General features: G+C 40.4%; 1 protein-coding gene across 1 annotated transcript in view; it reads left to right on the top strand.

Annotated features, from left to right (window-relative positions):
• hcn4 (hyperpolarization activated cyclic nucleotide-gated potassium channel 4) overlaps positions 1-22143 on the top strand; it is a 59600-nt gene that overhangs the window by 15754 nt on the left and 21703 nt on the right. The window contains exons 2-4 of the mRNA XM_054617304.1: positions 2439-2862; positions 14369-14530; positions 18204-18422. Coding sequence (XP_054473279.1) covers positions 2439-2862; positions 14369-14530; positions 18204-18422 — 805 coding nt within the window. The remainder of the gene's footprint in view (positions 1-2438; positions 2863-14368; positions 14531-18203; positions 18423-22143) is intronic.

Genomic DNA, 22143 nt, shown 5'->3' with positions numbered 1-22143 from the left:
ACACCTGCACATTCAATGTATTCCCGTGGTTTGCTGAAACATAAATGCCAATATTTTCTGGCTAGTGGATGGCGGTTGAATCATCACAGCTGATACAAATAGCTAAACAAAGGGAAATATTTTCATCTGTTTCTGTAGAGACAGATAGTATTAAATCACCCCTTATATGCTCTGTCAAGTAATGGGAGCACACTTGAATTCTATTAGTGAGTTGTAGCTGAGGGGATGCAAAAAGCACACGCTATCTAGCATTTATTACATTATATTAACATGGCGTTGAAGAACAAATGTTATAATCTATGTTTGTGTTTATTCCTTTGAAGTTTTTCTTGTCCTGTTGGGCTTTCAGTCTTAACATGAGAAAACACAGTGGTGGCAAGGTCTGTCTAAATTTAACTCCCCTTGACAACAAGCTGGAACGGAAGATACCCTTTTACTTTGAAGAATTCCAATTACTGTCACCGTTTCCTCAGTGTGTGTGTGTAAGTGTATATGTTTCTGTGTGTGCAATAGAACTGTGATGTGTGTCTCTGTACACTGTAAATTTATGTATGCATGTCTGAAATGCTCTTATAAACCGTTACCCGAGCACATTACAACTCAATCGTCTGCTACATAGCAGCCTGTGTAGTTTTTCGGGATTTTACAGTCATTATTTTCTTCAAACTAATGTAAATTCTTTGCACAGATTTATTTGTTAAAAGTCAATGAGACCTCTTTTGTCCATATGCAATCATGTCATGACTCATGACATCACAGATGTCCTTTGTTTTATCTCCATAAGGAATCAGCAATGGTGTTTAGTCATGCACAAGGAAAAGAAAATAGAACAACATTTCAAATTATTAGCTGTGACCAAGTTTGCACCATTTAAATGATCACGGTTCCTTTTATAGCAAGAGGGGAAATTGACTGTAGCAGCATCAATGGGAATATCAAGGTACATCATAAGGGTAAAACTACTTGGAGTTGTTGTGCTTCATCACAAGCATCTCTCAAGGGACTTTGAAGAGAAAAGGCCATTTTAGATCTAACTAATCATAAATAAAATGATGAATTATGTAAACCTAAAACAAAGCAAACACAGGCATGCAAAGAAGAAAAAAAACACACACAATCTCATGAGGAAAGAAACAGGGTATGCAAGGTTATCTCTTGCTCTGGTGAGGCAGACGTTATGTACCTGCACTAATAGGTACATTTTACTCAACTTGACAAGACATGGGCCAGAGGACTTTTTGGATCAGGCTGTGTCATCCTGCAAAGCAGCAGTTCATTTTAAGTACTGTGTTATTTACTTCAACACTGTAAATCCACCATGAAATCAATAGACATCAGCTGCAACAAGGCAGTGAAAGAGCAGTAATAACTTGCTATAGACTTGCAAGCTTGCAAAAAAAAAATGCGTATCCTACCCTAGTTATGTATATAGTGTCCTTTCTTCCTCGTTTCTTATGGCCCTGCTCTTGAAATTGACTTTGCGTAGAGACAGATCTTTGTGGCTGTGTTAATGGTGAGGTGGGTAAATCATCAAAGCTCACTCGGCTGGTGCACCATGCAGGACCCCCTCACGGTGCGATCTATGGCGTATCCAGGATATATCACCCTTAACACAAAAGAGCCAATCTGTATTCAATTACCATGTCAGCAGTCAGTGCAATTTATATCCAAACTCTCAGGCCTGGAAGATAGACTAGGTCACAGTACAGTTTGTGATTAACATTTAACCCTCATTGACCTTTGAGTTTGAATTTACAGTACACACACAAATAGTTTTCACGTCAAGCTGCAGTCTGACATGGTGGGGAAGTTTAATATGTATAGGTTATAACACTATCATTACACCCTGTGTGGATATGCTTGTTTCGACCACACATGCAGACCCAAAGGTAAATAAATTAAAATAAATAGGTGATGAGTCTCAGAGTGTGTCCCATCATTGTTTGCTTGTACAGCGAATCTTCGGTTAGATAGAAACAATATATATACAATATACATATATAGGGAGGCTGTGGCGTAGTGGAGAGCAAGGTAGTTCTCCAATCAGAGGGTCGGTGGTTCGATACCCGGCTTCGGCAGTCGATGTGTCCTTGGGCAAGACACTTAACCCCAAGTTGCTCCCGAAGGCTTGCCATCGGTGTGGACTGGATGTTGCATGAATGTTAGTTAGAGTCTGATGGTGGCACCTTGCATGGTAGCCTGTCATCAGTGTGTGAATGGGTGAATGATATGTAACATACTACTGATTGTAAGTCGCTTTGGATAAAAGCGTCTGCTAAATGACTGTAATGTAATGTAATGTAATATACTTCTGCAATGGCAAGAAGTTGCAGTATGTATGTGGGTTGGTGGTCGTTGCTAATGGTTAGAATTTTGCTATGTCCTGACTCTCTTTTACCATACCATCTCTGTCTTTCTCTATTTCTATTTCCAATAAGGTTTTACTGGGACTTGACCATGCTGCTGCTGATGGTGGGCAACCTCATCATCATCCCCGTTGGCATCACATTCTTCAAGGATGAGCACACGCCCCCCTGGATTGTGTTCAACGTGGTGTCCGATACCTTCTTCCTCATGGATCTGGTCCTCAATTTCAGGACTGGTATCGTCAAAGAGGACAACACGGAGATCATCCTGGACCCGCAACAGATCAAGATCAAGTACTTGCGGAGTTGGTTTGTGGTGGACTTCATCTCCTCCATCCCCGTGGACTACATCTTCCTGATCGTGGAGACGCGGATCGATTCGGATTTCTACAAGACAGCGCGCGCCTTGCGGATTGTCCGCTTCACAAAGATCCTCAGCTTGCTGCGACTCCTGCGTCTCTCTAGACTCATTCGCTACATCCACCAATGGGAAGAGGTAGGAACGTGCACCATAGTGGGTTTTATTGTATAGTTGTTGTTGTTGATGCCTGTTTTTTTTAGTTGGTCTTGGCAAACTGGATTCCCTTGATATCTACAAGTGGATTCACAAAGAGAAATACCAGGGAAATCTCAATGATTGACATTCATACAATCATACTATTTGATGAAGCTAATCAAACACAAAGGGCTTCACTTCTTAAATCCCATTATAATCCTAATGGTTTTCCCATGCTGAGGAGTTACTGTGAGTTTGCGGAGCTATGTATCATTCCCTCTCCCCTGGGAAGGAAATATGTATGTATAGATGCTGCCTCTGATTACATCCACCCTTGAAAGGAGTGAAGAGGCTCTTTTGCTGTACCCCAGTCACCAATAAGTTAATGAGGCCGGATGTTGATTAGCATTTTCCCTGTGTGTGCCCATCCAGCTAGCAACGGGACCACAGAGCCCAGAGAGGCATTGCTGCGAGACAAGCATGATTATGATTGTGGCAATAATTAGAAAAGTTCCCATTGCTCTCACTGGATGGATCTTGTTGTTTTAGTTTCAGAGGTAAAAGGTGCAAAGTGAAGAATCAGAGTCTCAGCGTGGAGTCAACAAGACGACACTCCACTAGAGGATAATATGTGACAGTCAGGGCTGCTCCGTTGGTCACTCACAATATAAGTGAGAACACTGTATAATTTAATAAATGCAACCCACGCGTCAGACTACTTCTTGGAGGCTCAGTGCTTTATAATGAACTGCTGTTTGCCATTCCACATATCCTCGGTGCGGTGCAGGGTGGAGGCTTTAGTTCAGGGTTTGTGTTGATGAAGAGTACTCTACACAAGATGCATGCTCGGACAACAGATGTTATATTGCTTTTTTGCAGTTCATACTGTTTATTGATGTCAGGGATCAAAGCAACATTTTCAGCGACTAGTCGTGTTGTTTACCTCGAGGCCAAAAGGCCATTTTACATACAAAAGCTCTGAATCAGAAGCAAAATGAGAAGCAGAATTTTCAAGAACACGATCTGAGAGATGTGCCAATGCGTTGCTGACGCCGGTGAGATATCTAGCAGGTTAAATATGTGGACCTGTTTGCAAGTCCAAATTCTGTAGTCTAAAAATTTGTTTTGACAGGCATTGACCGCAGCATCAACCCAATGAGAACGCAAGACAAGGGAAATATCAGCAAGACAAGGAGTCGTTATTATTCATGTCTTTATTTACCTCCAACTGTCTTTGCAGAACAGACAATCCTGCTACCTGTGTCTCCCCAACAATTCTCTCCATAGTCTTTTGTCTTTCTTCTTTGTTTTGTCCGCTGCAAATCAGCACACAAACGACTTGGATTGCTAGCTTCTTGCGAACATCCCTTTTTGGAATGGATGGACGTGGTATGGTTGAAAGAAATCTTGTCTTGCGCCTTTCCCCGTATCACTTCTCACTTGTGTTTTGTTGTTTTGAGAATGTGTGTTGTGTCTCTCTTTGTGCCCTCACTGATTGGAGCCCTTAGATTTTGTTATTGAAAGGCACACAATTACACATAATTTTGGTTTGTATGAACAAATACTAGTAAACTTAACAGTAATCATGGAACAATGAATTAAATCAAGAACATTTTCAGAATTTGGATCCTTGGCTTGGCTGTGTAGACTACTTTTGCTCTAATTTCACATTTACACACAATACAGTATTGATACCCTTTAATGAGCCTGTTTGACACTGTTGTCAAATTACAGTGCCACTTAGTTAGTCGGTGCGTGTGTTCACCTAAATATGTGACATTACATGGACAATTGGAAAGGTTGAATAGAAAGCTGATTGCCAATCAAACTAAAATATTCCCAGACCTGCCTTCGGGCATTCTTAAAAGCTCCTGGTTTTCAAATATTCAGCTGGCGCACTCTGTGTAGAACAATGTATTTAAGTGTGGCCGACATTAATCATGCAAGGCCTCTGTGATGCCATTTCAAAGAGAGGAAAAGTTCAAATGAATCACTGGGGGAGAATCCCTTTGCCACCTTGTGCCTCCATGCATGCCAGCTGCTGTACTTCTGAGCCCAAAATGAAGGCAGAGACACGCGCAGTTGAGGCCAGCCCTCATTTGAATAGGGTGGACACACTGACAGTGAGCTGTCACGTGTTCAGCCTGGGCAATGAGGCAACAAAGGAAGGAGAAGGAGAGAGGAAGAAATGACATAGGGAACTAAAAGGAAGGAAAAAGGAGATAACAAAATCAGTCTAGCCAGTTGAACAAGCATATGGACGCTGTTGTTTGGTTGCAATCGACAAAGCACCGCAGACGAGTCCTCTGTCTTAGGAGGAAAGGAAGATAGTAAGGCGAGAAGAGAACAAAGCAATTAATCAGATTTTGTCATTAATATAATTGCAAGGACTTTGCAGTGAAGTGATGACTGCAGCATCTACAAACCACCAAGACAATACGACAAAGAGAGGGGACATTACACGCACAGAGACAGCTGCCATTTACATTTTTTGTGCGTGTGTGTGTGTGTGTGTGTGTGTGTGTGTGTGTGTGTGTGTGTGTGTGTGTGTGTGTGTGTGTGTGTGTGTGTGTGTGTGTGTGTGTGTGTGTATGAGGTTTGCTGATGAATGCTTAGGCAGACAGAGTGAAAGGCCAGCTTTGCCTCAGCGCCAGAGTACTCCAGATGCAACCTCACAGAAATGTCATCTGTCAGTGCAGAATAACTTGTCGCCAAGATCTCACCACCTGACTGACTTTTTGACTTTTGTCTCTGTATGTATCTCTTCGCCATTTGAATATTTTGCGAGCACTTCACACTGGCCCAACATTGTTCTATTCATTGGCATTTCGAGCTTGAGCAGCAAAATCTCACTTCTAAGTTGTAAAATAAGGCAGCTTTGTCAGTGGCTCTAAGCTTCAAACTATGAGGAAATCAGGTGACATAGTATAAAGAGCACAAACGTCCTTATAGGGAGGAGGTTGGGGTAGACAGACGTGTCAAAGAAGACAGGACTTTCACCCGGGAGACAGGTGTTTGTGTCCCATTTGAAACCAAAGTCAATGTTGACTTTCTTTAAGTTATGTAACGTTCTGACAGTAACCTAAACCACAATCTTTTCCTAAACTTAAACAAGTGGTTTTGTTGCCTAAACTTAACCAAGTTGTTAACAGTGAACACGGATGTTTATTTTGAAAAAGACAGTGTATGCATGTACCGAGCGGAAACTGACACGTGCAAAACTAACGCTTTTGGTGTACAAAAAGCGTAGGGCCACTGACCGAGCTGCTGTATTTGTCAAATTGGGACGTGTTGTCTTGGGAGGGAATTTCTAGCTTTTATATTATATACTATGCTAAACTATAACTAGTTTCCACAGACTTTAGGCAGAATCCTCGTCATCCATAACAACTGTGCAATCTTTAGCCACTGTATCATCATTTCTAAATATGGCGCTGCGATAAGGTGCACTCCTCTGACATTACATTACAGAAGCTGCAGACTTTTGATGTCCTGATGTCCTCCACAAAGAAAAACTGATTTATTTTACTCATATTTCACAAGTATCTGCAAGCTATAAATAGTCCGGAACAAATTCATTTGGAGTGTTATTGTTTGAGTTTCGTTTCCTCCTCAAGAAGTCACACAGAGGACACTTCTTCAGGGAAGCGTTAAATACAGCTCAGTGAACTGTACTGCACGGTTTAATGCCTCGTAGAGTGATACTGTTGGGAACCAATTTTAAATAAGAATATTTTCTAGTGTATTCTCTGCGGTGAATAAAGATTTTTAGGATTTCAGAATAAATCAAAGGAATAAAACAATGGCAAATGTACTGAAGTGATGTTGAAGCAATTCATAACAAAAAAAACAAAGCCCAAAAGCATTAAATGTGAGGTGCTTTAAGGGGTTGTCAAAGATTTCAAGGATGGGCACACAACTGTCTGTTTTGAAGATGTCAAAAATGTATTCACAAAATCAAAGAATTATATCATTATTTTTATTTTTTATGAAACTGCTTAAAAAGGTCAAGGGTCACATGTAAATACATATTTGGCATTGCAATTAATGAATCTGTCTATTCATTTTGATATACCGTATGTGTGTAAGTGTGTGCATGCTCTTGTCAGCTTGGATAGGCACTATAAATGCATGTCCTTAAGAGAGCTAATGTGCTAGTTCCCTGAAGCTCAGACATGTTAGTGCATAACTGCGAATTGTTTTGTCCTTGAGCGTGATGCTTGACCCCTAAACTGCTCCAGTGTGTCTTCCCAGAAGACAACAGAGGGGATTTTGGATCAAAGCAGGGCTACATTTTTTACTTTTATGAATTGTTACCAAACAAACTTCAGCTCAATTCAGTGTTTTGTTTAAAAAAATATATGAATACAGCTATTACTTTAAATCTATTATTGCACATTCAACTTGAAACAAATTGTAAATTAAAATTAGATCTACCTTTATCCCAGCTGTGACGTTATATTGATACATACATTAATGCATCAATGATTATAATCGAGTAATACATTATATATTATTTTAAAATAAGATATTCTTAATAATTAGTTTTATTTAATACTTAAATTTAAAAAAAAAGAAAAATAATTTCAGAACGTTTACTTAATTCTATAATATGGTATTAATACTAAATTAAATATCTGAGAACATCTTCCCCCATTGGATTTAAAAATATTGATACTTTATAAAATACAAACTGTACATGTTGAAGTATTATGATGTATCTCCTGATATTTTGTTTGATAATTTAACACAATTTACCACTAATCCCCTTTGTATAGCAATATGTGGAGGAACAAAATGTTACATTGATGTTACAGTAACGTTGTCTGTCAGTAAAAAGCTTGCTCATTAATTAATGTTAATTCTGTTGTACCAGTGTGTCTTCACAAAACACATTCCTGCACTCAAAGTGACGTCTGAAACTGCAATCATGTCATGTTCACCTCCTCAAAGACTGTAATCCGAACACAAGTAACTCCATCAGTCTCCTTTTGCATAACTGAAGCAATGCCCCGATGCCCCACCAGCTCATGAATCTCCATCAATGCCCTTTTTTCATGTCCTTTTTTTTATCACAGCTGTCATAAATTAGCTGATTGCTCCCATTTCCAATTTCCATTTTTTTATTTTTATAACTGCCATGTTGCCAGAAGGCTGTTTACAAAGAAGGAGGTTTTGGTGGTGGTGACTAAACGCCAGTGATGACAGTGGCATGCATAATGGCGTTCCACATGGTGTGCAGATATCCATCACTCACACACACACACAGAGCAGACTGCCGTTATGGCGTCTCCTCTGTCTCCCGCTTGTCAGCTTCCTCTTGTCACTTTCGACCGGGATAAAAATAAAACTGTGACCAGATATTCTCCTCATTGGAGTTGTCTCCTGTTGACGAACCAGTGACTTGGATGAGATTAGTCATCCTGTTAAATCAGATTCAAGGCAGTGCACTAATGACTAAGCTCTGAGGGCTTCCTCCTATCGAGGCTGATGCCTGCAACATAACAATCTTGACTGGCCGACCCGGTAAACTTTGCTTTTAGCGTGAATGGAAATGAATTGATGAAACAAAAGTTGAGGTCTTTACAGGGGGGGGAGGGGGAGGGGTTTAAAAGGTACAGAAGAGGATATTTAATATATATATATTCACTTAAGGTGTTCGGAGCTATGCCACACCACCTGTGTTTATTTATTACAAGGTGGCAGATCGTCTATCTCTATTAATATTGCCATCATGGATTGTTAAGATCTGTGACTCTTTCTGCACAAGTGGCTGTGTGCTGCAGTTAGGGAGAAACAAAGGCATACGTCAGTAAAATAGACAGGTGCTTTGATAGAAGTCAGCCATGTTGCTGCCCCGTGGGTCCCGATAATTCCAATGCCTTTCATTTTCCCAGCCAGTAAATCTATACAAAAATATTTAAATAAGGTAAACCAACTAATCAGCCACCCACTCACTGACCCATTACCTTAGCAAAGGACTGCTCTTTCAGAGATAAGAAAAGAAGGAAGAATATATTTAATGGGCTATTATTGTGTGCACAATGAGGCTTGCCAGCAAAAGTGACAGGTCCTCAATGTTCTGAATGAGCCTTGTGTGATATCAATACCCACAGTGGATTTCCTTAAACTATTACACAAAATATGTGTAATCCTCCAGAAACCCAATGGCATATCTTGGTAGGGAGCAGAGTTAGAGTGTTTTTTGTGATCCGAGCCCTCCAGGCCTGTTTAGACAGATGATGGAAGGGTGTTCCCAGTGGTCCACTCCCAGGCCTACTTCTCATTCTCCACATGTGCTTCATCCACCGTGACAGCATGCATGAGCATGCCATTTTGGTCAAGGCATTTATAGTGAGAAATCTAACCCCTGCCAACAGCCTACTACCAGAATCTTCATCACGCCATCATGTGGGATGATTAAAAATAACTCTGAGACATGATGGATTGATTGAGCTGATAAACTCATCAAAGGGAAATCATGTCCCACTCAAAAACAGGAAGATGCAGCATGCGGCTGTTTAGACACTACATGTAGTATGTGTAATACATACAGTGCTGTAAATTGTTTAAATTAGCCCTACTTCTACAGAAAAGACAGATGACATTAAAATAATCAGCATATTCATCCAAAATGTTTTATTTGTATATTTATAAAAAGTTAGAAGTATGAAGCTAAAACTCTGCAACAGTTGTTAAAATAAAATATTCTTATGTTGGATATGTGTTTAAACCTAATTAAGAAGAACGTTAATAAGAGCTCATGCTTCCCAATGTCAATTTTAAACCATGTTTTTGTAGTACAAGCAAATGATAACAAATCAATACATTGAGCTACACTGTGTGTGGGTTCTGAAACTTCAAAACTCAGAAAACCCTGAAATTACATGATTTATTAGAGCCTTAGTCACAATAATAAAGTGCAAAAAGCAGTTAAATGCAGAGTAATGTAAGGAGTATATACAGAAGGAAATAAAAAAAAGTATAAAACTATGTAAAAAATAAATAATCCACTGTGTTGCTCGTTATTAAATAGCTGCTGCAGTAAATCCAACTACCTCATATCTCGAGGTCGACAGCACACGTGTTGAGGATCAGTCAGCGAGATGGCACCAGAAAAAAACAATATGAGTGAAGAATTTAGCTTTCTCTTTTGTGTCGGGTCGCCATCACGCCAAACATTCATCATCATTAGCAGTGTGAGCACAAAACACCAGATGCCTCGGTATAGTGCTACATCAAATGTGTCTGGGCAGCTACCATCAGCACCATGGGACATATGCAACTATTCTCTCACCTTGATCACACTCTTCTTCCTCCATCTGTTTGAGATGACTCTGCAGCTGCCTTCACCCACTCTGTGCCTGTCTGGACCTGATCGCTGGCCCCCAAGGATACAGATTACATTTTGACTTTAGCACGTAACCCTGTTTTTTGACCCCTGTTCTGATTTTTGGTTTTATTTGTCTGTGAATACATTTGGTGTATCTCTTCCATTGGTGGTAGTATAGAAAAAGTCAATTTGTGTTCAGATGTGGTTTTAGCAACATGTATGTGTAAAACTGTATTAGGATAGCAGTATTTGTAGCAGCAATAATCTTAGTAGTAGTACTAGAATCAGTTTAATTTCCATTTCTTTCATTTGTTTGCCATGTAACTGAGGTTAAAGTGTTTTTTTCCCCTACATAATTACTGTTTATAAAATACACCCTTAAACTCAAAGTGCATACAACCTTGTAACTGCTATTTCATTAGTTGCATTTATGGAACTACTACATTAGCATGGAATTACTATAGGTCATGTGATCTGACCCATGTTTTTGATTTAAAAAAAAAAGAAAAGGCAAGCAGATATCAGCATGGCCTCTCATATGAAGAGGCCTATTGAGGGTGGTGGGAGTAACAACAAGCTTTTGTGTTGCGCCTCCGTGCCCTCATCAATCAAAGCTCTCTTGTTTATGCTGATGCTAATACTGCCAAGCTCACTCTGTGTCCCTATCAATTAAAAAGAAAGTGGTCAGCAATCCATCATCCTCCATGGAACAGGCCATGTTGTGTATTGGTGCGTTGCAAACAGTGCGTAAATACACATTTGTGTTTGTGTTAAATACTGTAAATCTGCATTTTTGCAGTAAATGTTAAATTACACAGAGCAAAGACGTCCTGCTGTGTGTGGCCTCTTTCTAATTAACGAGAGGTGTATAAATAAAACGAAAAGGAGAAGAGATACAGACATCTAATTTGTTGCCTCAGAAAAATTATCCTTTAACCACCTTCTAACAGAACCAATCTTGGGGACATTTTTTTAATAAATGGAAAGTCTGTTCCTACTTGGCAAGGGTGTATTTGAATTGATTACAGCTGTGGAGAGAGATAGGGGAATCACTTTCCTCCACTGACAGTACACTTTGGGTTACAAACTGGAGATTTGCATGGTATTACTCGTGACAGTTCGCATAGGCTTTATCCTGCACTCGGTAGTTAAGTGCCAGAGGTCTCTTTAGGGCACAGCTACAGTACGAATGTACCAGGAGCTATTGTTGAACAGTAATGAGTCATTCAGGCTGCGCTATTAAGATACTGAGAGGAATTTAACCTGCTTCAGAAATACACTGACAATGTAGAGATTACAGTAGTATTCAGTATATTGACGGATTCAAGGACAACCTACGCAATTGGATGGGACCATGCATAACGCACTAAAGACAGTAGATCATCAGGGGGCAATCAAGATGTTTAGGCTTCAATTTTTGGGAACTGTCTTCTCGTCCATCTTTATATAAAGTCTATGTTGCGTGTACACATTTATCAAATGAAATTCCCATCACTTATTCTGCATCTTTCAAATTATCATGAGTTTTATGACCGTGCTTATGTTTTTTTAAATATGGACACCCTAGTGTCTTTTTGGAGGAAGTCCCAAATTAGAAATATTCTGCAACAGTAATCAAACATTCTGGGATTGTGTTTTAGATGTTTGAATAGCTATATTTTGCTGCAGACAAATATTAGTAGCTTGCATCAACATTTCAGATGCGAAGCACAAACGACCGCATGACAATGCAACATTTTATAATACTTGTGTTGTGCCGTTACCACTTATCATACTTCTTATGCTATTCGATGATGTAACTACGAATATATTTAATGTGTGCTTTTTTCATGATTGTTACATTCAACGTCAACCTCAGGTGGCTTTTATTTTGAAGGGTAAGGACGGAAGAGAGAAGCAGTATGAACTGTCGTTTTCAATGTGGGGGCAATAAGCTTGTAATCTCAAATGAATACATACAAAGTACTTTGTAGACATTGTTGTTGTGATGCACTGCTCTGCTCACATTAATTATCATATTTTTGTACAAACATTTTGGCTTTGTCTCAGTTGTGCTGCTCTCTCTCCCTTTGTCTTTTTCGTTCAGCGCAGTGCATGATGGTATATATTTCCTGATTTGTGAGTCACTCGTACCAATGAATTGAGGGATACTTTCAGTCCACTATAAAGGGTATAACAATTCTCACCATATAGCACTACAAAATATAGAACTACAAAATAGTAGTACAACATAGGCAATGAGTTATTTTGGACACAATCTCAGAGCCACAGAAGAAATTAAACTGTTGTGAAAAAGTTTTCACAAGTTAGATAGTACCCCCAATGACAACTAAGAAAATTTGAATGTGTAGAGTGCCCCTTTAAATTTACGTCCTTAAAAGGAATTAGGACATTTGACTTTTTATATCTCCCCCTTACGCCTATTTGTCCTGCTTAGGTACAGAGACAGAATATCCAGCTTCCTCTTGCAGAGACCCTGAGTGTCAATATAATATTACAATGGTAATTATGCAAAATCTCAAATTACTAATTTAAAAATAATGATTTCAATCGTAAACAATACACTGTGCGCTTGTGTAGTTTATATCTTTGTCAATCCTTAATGTCCCAGGAATTGCTGTATTTAAAAGCGGCCTGTGTTTTATAAAGCTTCCTTTTCCTGTCTGAAAATATGATTTCATAAAGGAGAAATATATTAGCCTCAGTGTGGGAAATGGAAATGGGTAGCTCGTGATTTATTCATTCGCCACAGAGTAAATTTAACACTTTGATGTTATGATTGGCCATTACGGCCCTAGCAGGATTTGACATCACATAGCACACAAACACCTTATTTATCACTGTGTTTTAAGGCTCTTAAAAAAGACAATAGCTCACATTTGTTGTGCACCTGTGAACTGAAGTGTAGAAAATGAGGGTATTTGGTGGCTTGAGCAAAAAAAGATGCAGCCGAGCGAATGATTCAGCTTAGGTGATGTTAAAGTGCTTAAGGCTAAATATTTTGAACAAGAGCCCAAAGAAAGAAGAGAAGGGACGCAGTGGTAGAGAGACATGTTGAGTTTCAGTGTGTGTTTGACTGGACAGACCGTCAGTGAGAGAGCCTGTCTCCCCTCCTAGCCCAAGCCCATTTTCCCGGGCATACCTCTGGCTTCATGCTGGCCTGTTGACGGAGCTAAATTGATGTGATTCGATGGTGCAGCAGCACCCACACTGTCCCTGAAAAATACCACACTGATCCCTGCCAGCCTTCTTCCTTACACGCACATAGAAAAGGTACACAGATGGGTACTCACATTTGTATGCGTTCATATGGAAACAGAACAAATTAAACAAGCCCAGTGCTGTAGGAACAAGGACTAAGATGGAACATTGGGCAACAAATATGTGGCTCTCTACATCTTCCTCTACATCATCACCTGCTACTGAACAACAAAGTGCAGATGAAATATCCCCTCTCAGTCACAAGCTCTTAAAAGGCTCTGAGTGGATTTTAATAAGGATTGGAGCAGTTAGCAGTGCACACCGTGGTCTTCAATGGGATTAAGAGGCTTTGAATGGTTGAGGCCATTAAAGTCTACAGCAGCCCAGAAGTCCTCGAGCGCCTTATGAGTATATTTATCATTAGGATTAACAAACGCAGCCTGTGAACGCTCCCACCCCAGGAGCACAGCCACCTCATCCCTTGTAACATTATTGTGTTTGCCTGAGTGGCTGATGATAAGAGTGATGCAGCACGCACCAGGGGAGATAAAGCTCTGGTCCCAGTCTGCTGACCAGCCCCAGTGGACTGCTCTCAGAAACAGCAACATCTGGCGCCATCATCTCATCTGTGTGCAATGTAAAAAAAAAGCTATGGTTTATACAGGCTAGTACATTGTTGTATAATTCCTAAACCACAAAAATTGTCCATTATGTGATCAAAGAATAGAGCTAGAAGTCAATAAACTGATTGGAGAAAAGAAGAGGATCTCTGTTGAGGACGTGTGTGTGTGTGTGTGTGTGTGTGTGTGTGTGTGTGTGTGTGTGTGTGTGTGTGTGTGTGTGTGTGTGTGTGTGTGTGTGTGTGTGTGTGTGTGTTTTGTAATCTAGAGAGATATCAGGGATTTGACCCTCAGCATGTTAAATCGTCCAACCCTAACCTGTTTCCTGGTTCTTTCCTCTCCCACCCATCAGATCTTCCACATGACCTATGACCTAGCCAGCGCCATGGTGAGGATAGTCAACCTGATCGGCATGATGCTGCTGCTGTGTCACTGGGACGGCTGCCTGCAGTTCCTGGTGCCCATGCTGCAAGACTTCCCCCCCGACTGTTGGGTGTCCAAAAATAAGATGGTGGTGAGTGCTTCTCCTGCATCGAATCCCCCCTGCCTGCTGGAATAAGATTACGCCCTGTCTTATCTCATCTGTCAGCTTTAGTAATTACTGTACGAAAACCCTTTAGCATCCTGGGAAAGACTGCCTCGCATATCTGTCACGTTAAGCCCAAAATCAAATATATTTATCTGCTACGTTTGCACACATTTATTCAATTTGCTGATTATTTTTTATTTATTTGGAGCTTCCGACATCTGTCCATGTTGTGAAAGGAGAGAGAGACACTGAGGCTTTGCAGGGAACATTGATTTTCGGAGGACAGATATCGGACAATACTGGTTGAATATTGACAGTTTCCAGTGAGCACTCACGCTGTGCTTTAATTTTGCTGTATTGTTAAAACAGCTGCTGTAGAAGAGTCTTCTGTTAAAGCTGACTCATAATAGAGTTATCTTTATCTGCTTATGGAAGCGGACCGTGTCACACCTGATGTGTGACTTTGAATGACCCGCAGCTGATGGCTCTAATGCTAAATTAGCATGATATATGAGCGTTATTGTCAGGTTTTGTGGTGGGGCCCTAAACAGGGATTGATCTGACATCAGTGAATGCTTGTCTTTTCAGTACAACCTACCAATGAATCAACATATATTTAACCCCTTAATCAATGCAGCTGCTGAGAGTGGTCCCAAAGCGATGGCTTATCAATATACATTTCAATGCAATGTGTGGGCTTCTGTGTAGTTGGTAACTAATCTCAGAGAAAAATTGTAACATGTCCATATGATGGAATAAAAGCTTCCTGGATTGTAGAGGTTTATTGGCAATGTTTTTGCTAAACAGGTTTGCCTCAGTCAATTTATTGAATTCAGCTGTTTAGTATCCATCAAATGACACAGCTATTCTCTGTCACAATTACTGTTGTAGGAAAATACACAATGTTATTTTGATTATTAGAATTTTGTATCTAAATTTATTTGTTTAAAGTTCTTTAGTAATTCAAGTCAAAGAGAGAAAACTTTATTTATTACCAGGAAGATGACGGATTCAACTTTTTTAATCCGAAAAAAAAGGAAGCCAACAGAAAGCTTCTAGTCAGCTGTGTGTTCAGCTCTCTGTGCCAGAACAGATGTCACGTGAGTAGTTACATCGCTTAAGGTATGATGCATTTGGTTCATCATGCCTCACTGCCTCCCTGACATGCTCACTTGTTATATTTAATCATAAGAAACGACAGATGTTGCAAACCACTGTCCCTTGAGATCTTTAGCTTATTTTAGTTTGTTTTCCATACCTGTCCGATACACACAGTCAGGTGAGGTGGTCCTGCTGCAGGGACAGCGTCGGCACTGGGGATCAAACAAGCAGCCTTACTGACCAACCCTTGACCAACCTCCTTGTCTCTCAGTTATATAGATTAATGTGGACTAAAACAATAGACATACCGTATTTTCCGCACTATAAGGCGCACTTAAAAGCCTTTAATTTTCTCAAAAAACGACAGTGCGCCTTATAATCCGGAGCGCTTTATATATGGATTAATTCTGGTTGTGCTTACTGACCTCGAAGCGATTTTGTGTGGTACACGGCGCTCTGTCAAAATGTTTTAGTACGACTTTGGTAAACTACAAAGCCGCACCGCTTGCAGCATTACGGCTACCGTAGTCAGGAGCGTCGCGGAGTAATACATACTGTGCTTCACCATAATATTACAGTGTGTGTGTATAAGGACCCAACATGGCTCCTGTCAAGAGACACGCTTACGACGCGGACTTCAAACTCAAGGCTATCAGTCACACAGTAGAACATGGGAATAGAGCAGCTGCGAGAGAATTCAACATTAATGAATCAATGGTAGGAAGTGGAGGAAGTTTGACTGACTGACTGTTTTGTTTCGCTTAATGCGCCTTATAGTCCAGTGCGCCTTATATATGAAAAAAGATCGAAAATAGACCATTCATTGACAGTGCGCCTTATAATCCAGTGCGCCCTATAGTGCGGAAAATACGGTACATTGAGAGTTCTTTGTGTCATGTAGTGACATTCAAAGCGTGACCATAGCGCCCATCCATTTTTTTTAATTTCTATTCCCTTCACCACAATGAAAGATGCATTTTAATGCAAGTTCAATATGCATAAAGCCAAGTTGCAAGAGGATTTTAACAAGTTACATAAGGCTGAGCTGTCAGGCAGCGTAATGTAAACTATGGCTCATCATTGAAGCTTTTTTCTGCAGAAGTGAAAACAAGGATATGATCGCTGTATCTGTTTGTTTTGTTCTGCAAAACACATTTGAACCTTGAACACTTAGCAGGCATATCCACAACAAAGAAATGCAGTCCTGTAAGGCAATATGATAATTTGCTATCCAAAAATTTTTTACATTTTCAGAAAAATAGTTACTCTTATGTTCTTAACAAAAGCTGTACTTTTACCTTTACTTACTCCCATTAAAACGTAATAATCTAGTGTTTCATTTCTTAAATGTTTTAATATCTTCATCAAAGCAACTCTGGAATATGGACTTATAATGCAAAAGGCCTTGTCACAAAGAAATAATAAATAACATTTAGGCATTTTCTACTCCTCATGTTGTTACAGCTCAGAGCCATGTTTGCAAAACTTCCAAAGAGGTTGCACTGGCTTCCATTCTCAGATTTCTACACCCACAAACCATCCTTTGCATCTAGGAGAGCAGCGGCCCTGAAATGTGAGGAGGAACACTCATGATGTACTTAGTTTTAAAAATCCTGTGTGAGGGATGTAGCCTCTCGTTAACGTCAAAATGGAGATTGTTTTGTTTCCCACAGTAAACACTGTCTAATTAATTGCATTACGTAGAAGAATGGCTCTCAACGTGACGGAACAACAAATATATCTTTCTGAATTAATTCAAGCCTCGAGGGCAGGCGCCTCTCTGATGGGAAAGCTCCTCATGTTTTGCTCGCATTACCTGCTAGACAAAGAGTTTGTATTGACTCAGTCATGGTTGGGTTGCCTCTGATTAGGATCATTAGGAGACATTTTTGTCTTCTTTTACAGTAGCTGTCCCATTATCTTGCTGGGTCATCGCTCCTTACCTTTTTCAGGAGGGCACTAATAAAATTGCTATCTCTCTCAGCTTTTCCGCTGTGGAAATGAGTTTGAAAGCAATTTGGACATGTCACCCCCAGGAGAGATATGATATTGATTTGCCATGAACTACTACTACCGGGATCTAAAGGAAAAGGGGCAATTTATCTACAAATGAGAAAAATCACATTTTTCTAAATAGCTGACCTACTTTCTGTCATGCAAACCTCTAGTGTCTCGCACTCCATCCGCCCGTTCTCAGGGCTCTGTTTTAGGCTCTTGCCCAAATGTCTGCGGCTTGCTCCAAATGTTTGCATATTGAAAAATATGTTTTACCCTGCCAGCTGCTCTGTATTGAACCAAGGAAGTCTGAAGTGGACGGCTGCCATTAGTTTTGCCTTAAGTACATTACATTACATTACATTACAGTCATTTAGCAGACGCTTTTATTCAAAGTAATTGAATGTTGGCATGTACTTGTGTGAGCTGTCAGGGTGCTTATTGACCTTTTAATGTGCCATCAACACCCTTATGAGAGAAAGAGAGAGAGAAAGAGAGAGAGCAAGATAGAAGGATAAAGTGTTCTCACCCTAACTCATCCCATCTCCTCTGTTTCATCCAGAATGACACATGGGGACAGCAGTACTCCTACGCACTTTTCAAAGCTATGAGCCACATGCTGTGTATTGGGTACGGCATGTACCCCCCGGTGGGCATGACAGACGTGTGGCTGACCATCCTCAGCATGATTGTGGGTGCTACCTGCTACGCCATGTTTGTGGGCCACGCCACCGCGCTAATCCAATCCCTCGACTCATCTCGACGGCAGTACCAGGAGAAGGTGAGTCAAGATGACGTGTTGCTTACAGCTGTGTTGCCTTGATTTGTGTTGAAAGAGAGGACAGTGGGGATTAGGCCGGATGCTGGATCGTCCTTGTCTTAAAGCTTTGTTTTATTTAGTAGTTTAATGCAGCAGTACAACCCAGCTACTAAACACACACATACATGGTGTTCAATCAAAACTTTTCCAATAAGAGAAAACAATCATCATCAGTATTCTAACCAGGGGTTTTCAGAGCCTGACATACTGGAGCTCCCCATAGATAAAAATTAGAAAACTGCCATGTCAACTCCAAGGTAAAAAAAATGATTGGTAAAAAAAACCATGAAACATTACATATCCTATAATGCTTTGGGAGATGTAAAGAAAAAGTATAATGTTGCCATATGGTAGGTTAGTTAGCTGTGAGCTATACAGCGACGATCGTTTTAGCCTGAATTTGTTTGAAATTGGCACCATTAAAATTATGGCAAATTAGATGATAGAAGTTTCTATTACCAATGTATATTAAGACAACTATCACTGGATTACTTTGATACTGAAGAAAACTTAAAAATGTGATGATTCCCAGGTGTGTTCTGGGAAAATGCAAGTCACACTTAATATGAATATATGTGTATCATGTCTGTGTGTTTTAGATTTGACTGAGTTTTGACCTTGATAAAGATAATTTGTTTGAAACAAATTGCAGCAATACGGTGCAAAGGGTTTTATCTTTATCGCCTTTCACCCCACGCAGTACAGTGTCTTTGTCTCACGTGACGTCTCTCATTCTGCAAGGGACGAAGAAATACATAATTTTGAAATACATGGTCTTCTTAGATCAGCAATAAACACAGAAAGCTCTAATGCTAGATATTAGGGCATACTGAATAAGGTGTCCACATCCTCTCTGCTCCTGCAAGCCAACTTTTTATCTTCGGCTGGACAGGTTTTTGGAATGGTTCCTAGAGACCAGAACCCCGGCCTCTCCAGTTCAGGGAGAGGAAACCCACTGACAGTTGGCTGTGAAGGCCGAGCCGTGTTCCACAGTGCCATGCCCTCTGTGGGCGAAGCGTGGGCGATAATGAGCTGAGCTGCGAGGCTGTCACATTTGCCCACTGTCTGTGGCGATGAGGAAACGGGAGAGGATGACCTCCCAGGGAATTGAGGCGGAGGCTCCAGAGACCCCACCCAAATGAAAGAGGGAGAGTGGGAGTAAAGGAGGGCAGAGAAAAAAAAATCCAGGCTGACGAGCAGAGCAACAGATTAGCTGACGTAATGGGTGTGTGTTACTACATCTTCAAAAGGAGAAAAAGGTCACAGGATAAATTAACACCTCACTATTCTTGGGGTGAGTAACAAAGAGATTAGTTTTCCACCAGATTCTCACCAGCTAAAAAGGTGAAAAATCCAGAAAGTTAAACACGTGACTAGGTACATCGCTAATGCTGCTGATCTGAGTAGCTGTTTAATGAAAAGGGGAGCAAACCATCTCCCCGCTCAGCACACTCCACACGTCTGCTGCTCTGCTTTAGAGACGACTTGCTGCCAAGTAGACTGAACAGCTGGCCTGTCTCAGCACTAGTCAGCATGTGGTACCAAAGCCATTTGCAGCCGTTTCTGGGATCACCCCCTAAGGCGCCTGAAGAATCCCCCAGTGCGCTAAAAAGGGTCCCCTGTGCTTCCCACGGTGCCTGCCTGCAGAAAGGTTATTACTGCCGACTGCAATTAATTTTTAAGAGTGCAAATTCTCTCATTTATCTTTCCACATGCCTCAGTGATAAGGTGCTCTCTTGGTGCACTGTCACTATGTGCGTATCTGGCTGTGGGAGCCGGATAGCAGTCTTTTCTATTAGACTGTACCATTACCTCCCCCCCCCTGCTTATCAGGGTGAGTTCCTTCAAAGACATAAACCTTTTTTGTCATTGGCCCTCGCATCGGTTGTGTGACAATGGGATCTGCTTCCCGGAGATTTCACTCTGATTTTCCGTGTGAGCCTAATACCATAATCCCTGCACTCAAGAAGTGGACAATCCGTTGGTCAATCCCTGGAGTTTTGAGAAGGCAGGTGGCTGTTTTCATTGGGCAGCCATGACAGGGACAGCTGTTCCTATCTGCTGGGACTCAGCCCGGAGAGAAATCTGCCAGACACCAACAACAAAGCAGCCATCATGCACACAAGTTATTATACACACCTGAGATTTTACGCTGTCTCATTAGTTAAACTAAGATGCAATGGTTCTGTGTAGCATCTTTAATAGCCGCCTCTTAAAGTAGACACTCATCTCCTAAAGCAACCTAAGATGGGATGGAAGGGTGTTTGGACTTTTCAAGTTGGCTTACTGTTAATAGACCATTAATAACCCATACACAATATCTGAATGTTAATACGATTACCATGACAATACAATAATACATATGATGATAACAAACAGTGATACACAGCAGTATAAAACTTTTAAAAGAAAGGCACACATTGGGGGAAATAAATTATGTATCAAGGCACTGAATAAAGAAAACATTAAGTCCATTGCTTTGAAATACCAAATAGAGACACCGTTCAAAGAAAAAAAAATCTTTAAATATTTGCATAATGTATGGTGCATACTTTTAATAATAGTATAGGTGTTTATATTAACCTGTCCTCTCTTGTCAGGGCACTATTATGAGTGTTATAAACTCACAAATTCAGTCTCAGAGTGGGTACTCAAAGTACAAGGACACTGAGAGGCTTTAACTCTCATCAAAACCAGTGTGTATCTGTAACACATTATGTGAAACAGGATTGCACAAAGTGATTGTATGTCTTCTTAGTTTGTCATTAAAAGAGGAAGAGGAAAAAAATTCAAATCTCAAGTATGTTAAACTCAAGCTCTGCCATAAAATATATTTTTCATCTTGGTCCCACTGCCTATGTTTGTTTCTTAACAACATCGCAGTGTTCAGACATTTTCAGTTCTTAATTTGGCGTGCTGACTCAACACATGCAAACCTGATGTGGCCGATTACAGACCGTGAAATATGAGGAATTAGACATTTTGACTCATTAGTTAATGCTGCTCTCTTTTCCTTTGGCAAGCTAAGATGAATCTCTGTAGTTTACAGTTTTTGTGTTCGGAATCCAAATATTCCTATGTTGATATTCCAAAGACGCTGTCAGCAACAAAACTGCATAACTTGCATACACCCTCATTCTGTGAAATAGCATGAATTTTGACGTATCTGCATTGTAGACACTATGCAGCCCCATAAGTCACTATCATGTGTTTTGATAGATATGCTTATTACACAGAACTAACAAAGTTCATAAAAGCAGATGGCAGTATTAATAAACACGAACATTAGCTGCCATGGAGATGTATTACAGTTTCCTTGTGTACGGCATTAGACCTGTGCCATCAAGCAGTTAACAGCCAATGGGCAACACCGCAAATTCACACCCACTACTTTCACAGTGGTATGGACGGTAGATACTGACTTCTGTTTAGTTAGTGAAAGAACTCAAAAAGCAGATCAGCTTTGTATTTATCGGCTGTAAATGAGCAGTGAAAAGTAGAGCATGGAGCTCTCACACACATGATGCACAAGATGCGTATCATGCGTGTGAGCCGTGAAGTTGGCATGCAGAGATGATGTCCAGTTATATTTAGATGTAACCCCCTGTTTCGGGGACTTTGATGTATAAAATCTGTCTATTAAGGAATCTCAGAAGAGTACAGATGGGAAATAGGAAAGAAG

This window comes from Anoplopoma fimbria, chromosome 2 (assembly GCF_027596085.1).
Source record: "Anoplopoma fimbria isolate UVic2021 breed Golden Eagle Sablefish chromosome 2, Afim_UVic_2022, whole genome shotgun sequence".
NCBI lineage: Eukaryota > Metazoa > Chordata > Actinopteri > Perciformes > Anoplopomatidae > Anoplopoma > Anoplopoma fimbria.
The sequence above is the reverse complement of the archived record's forward strand: the minus strand, read 5'-3'. Positions and strand labels throughout refer to the sequence as shown.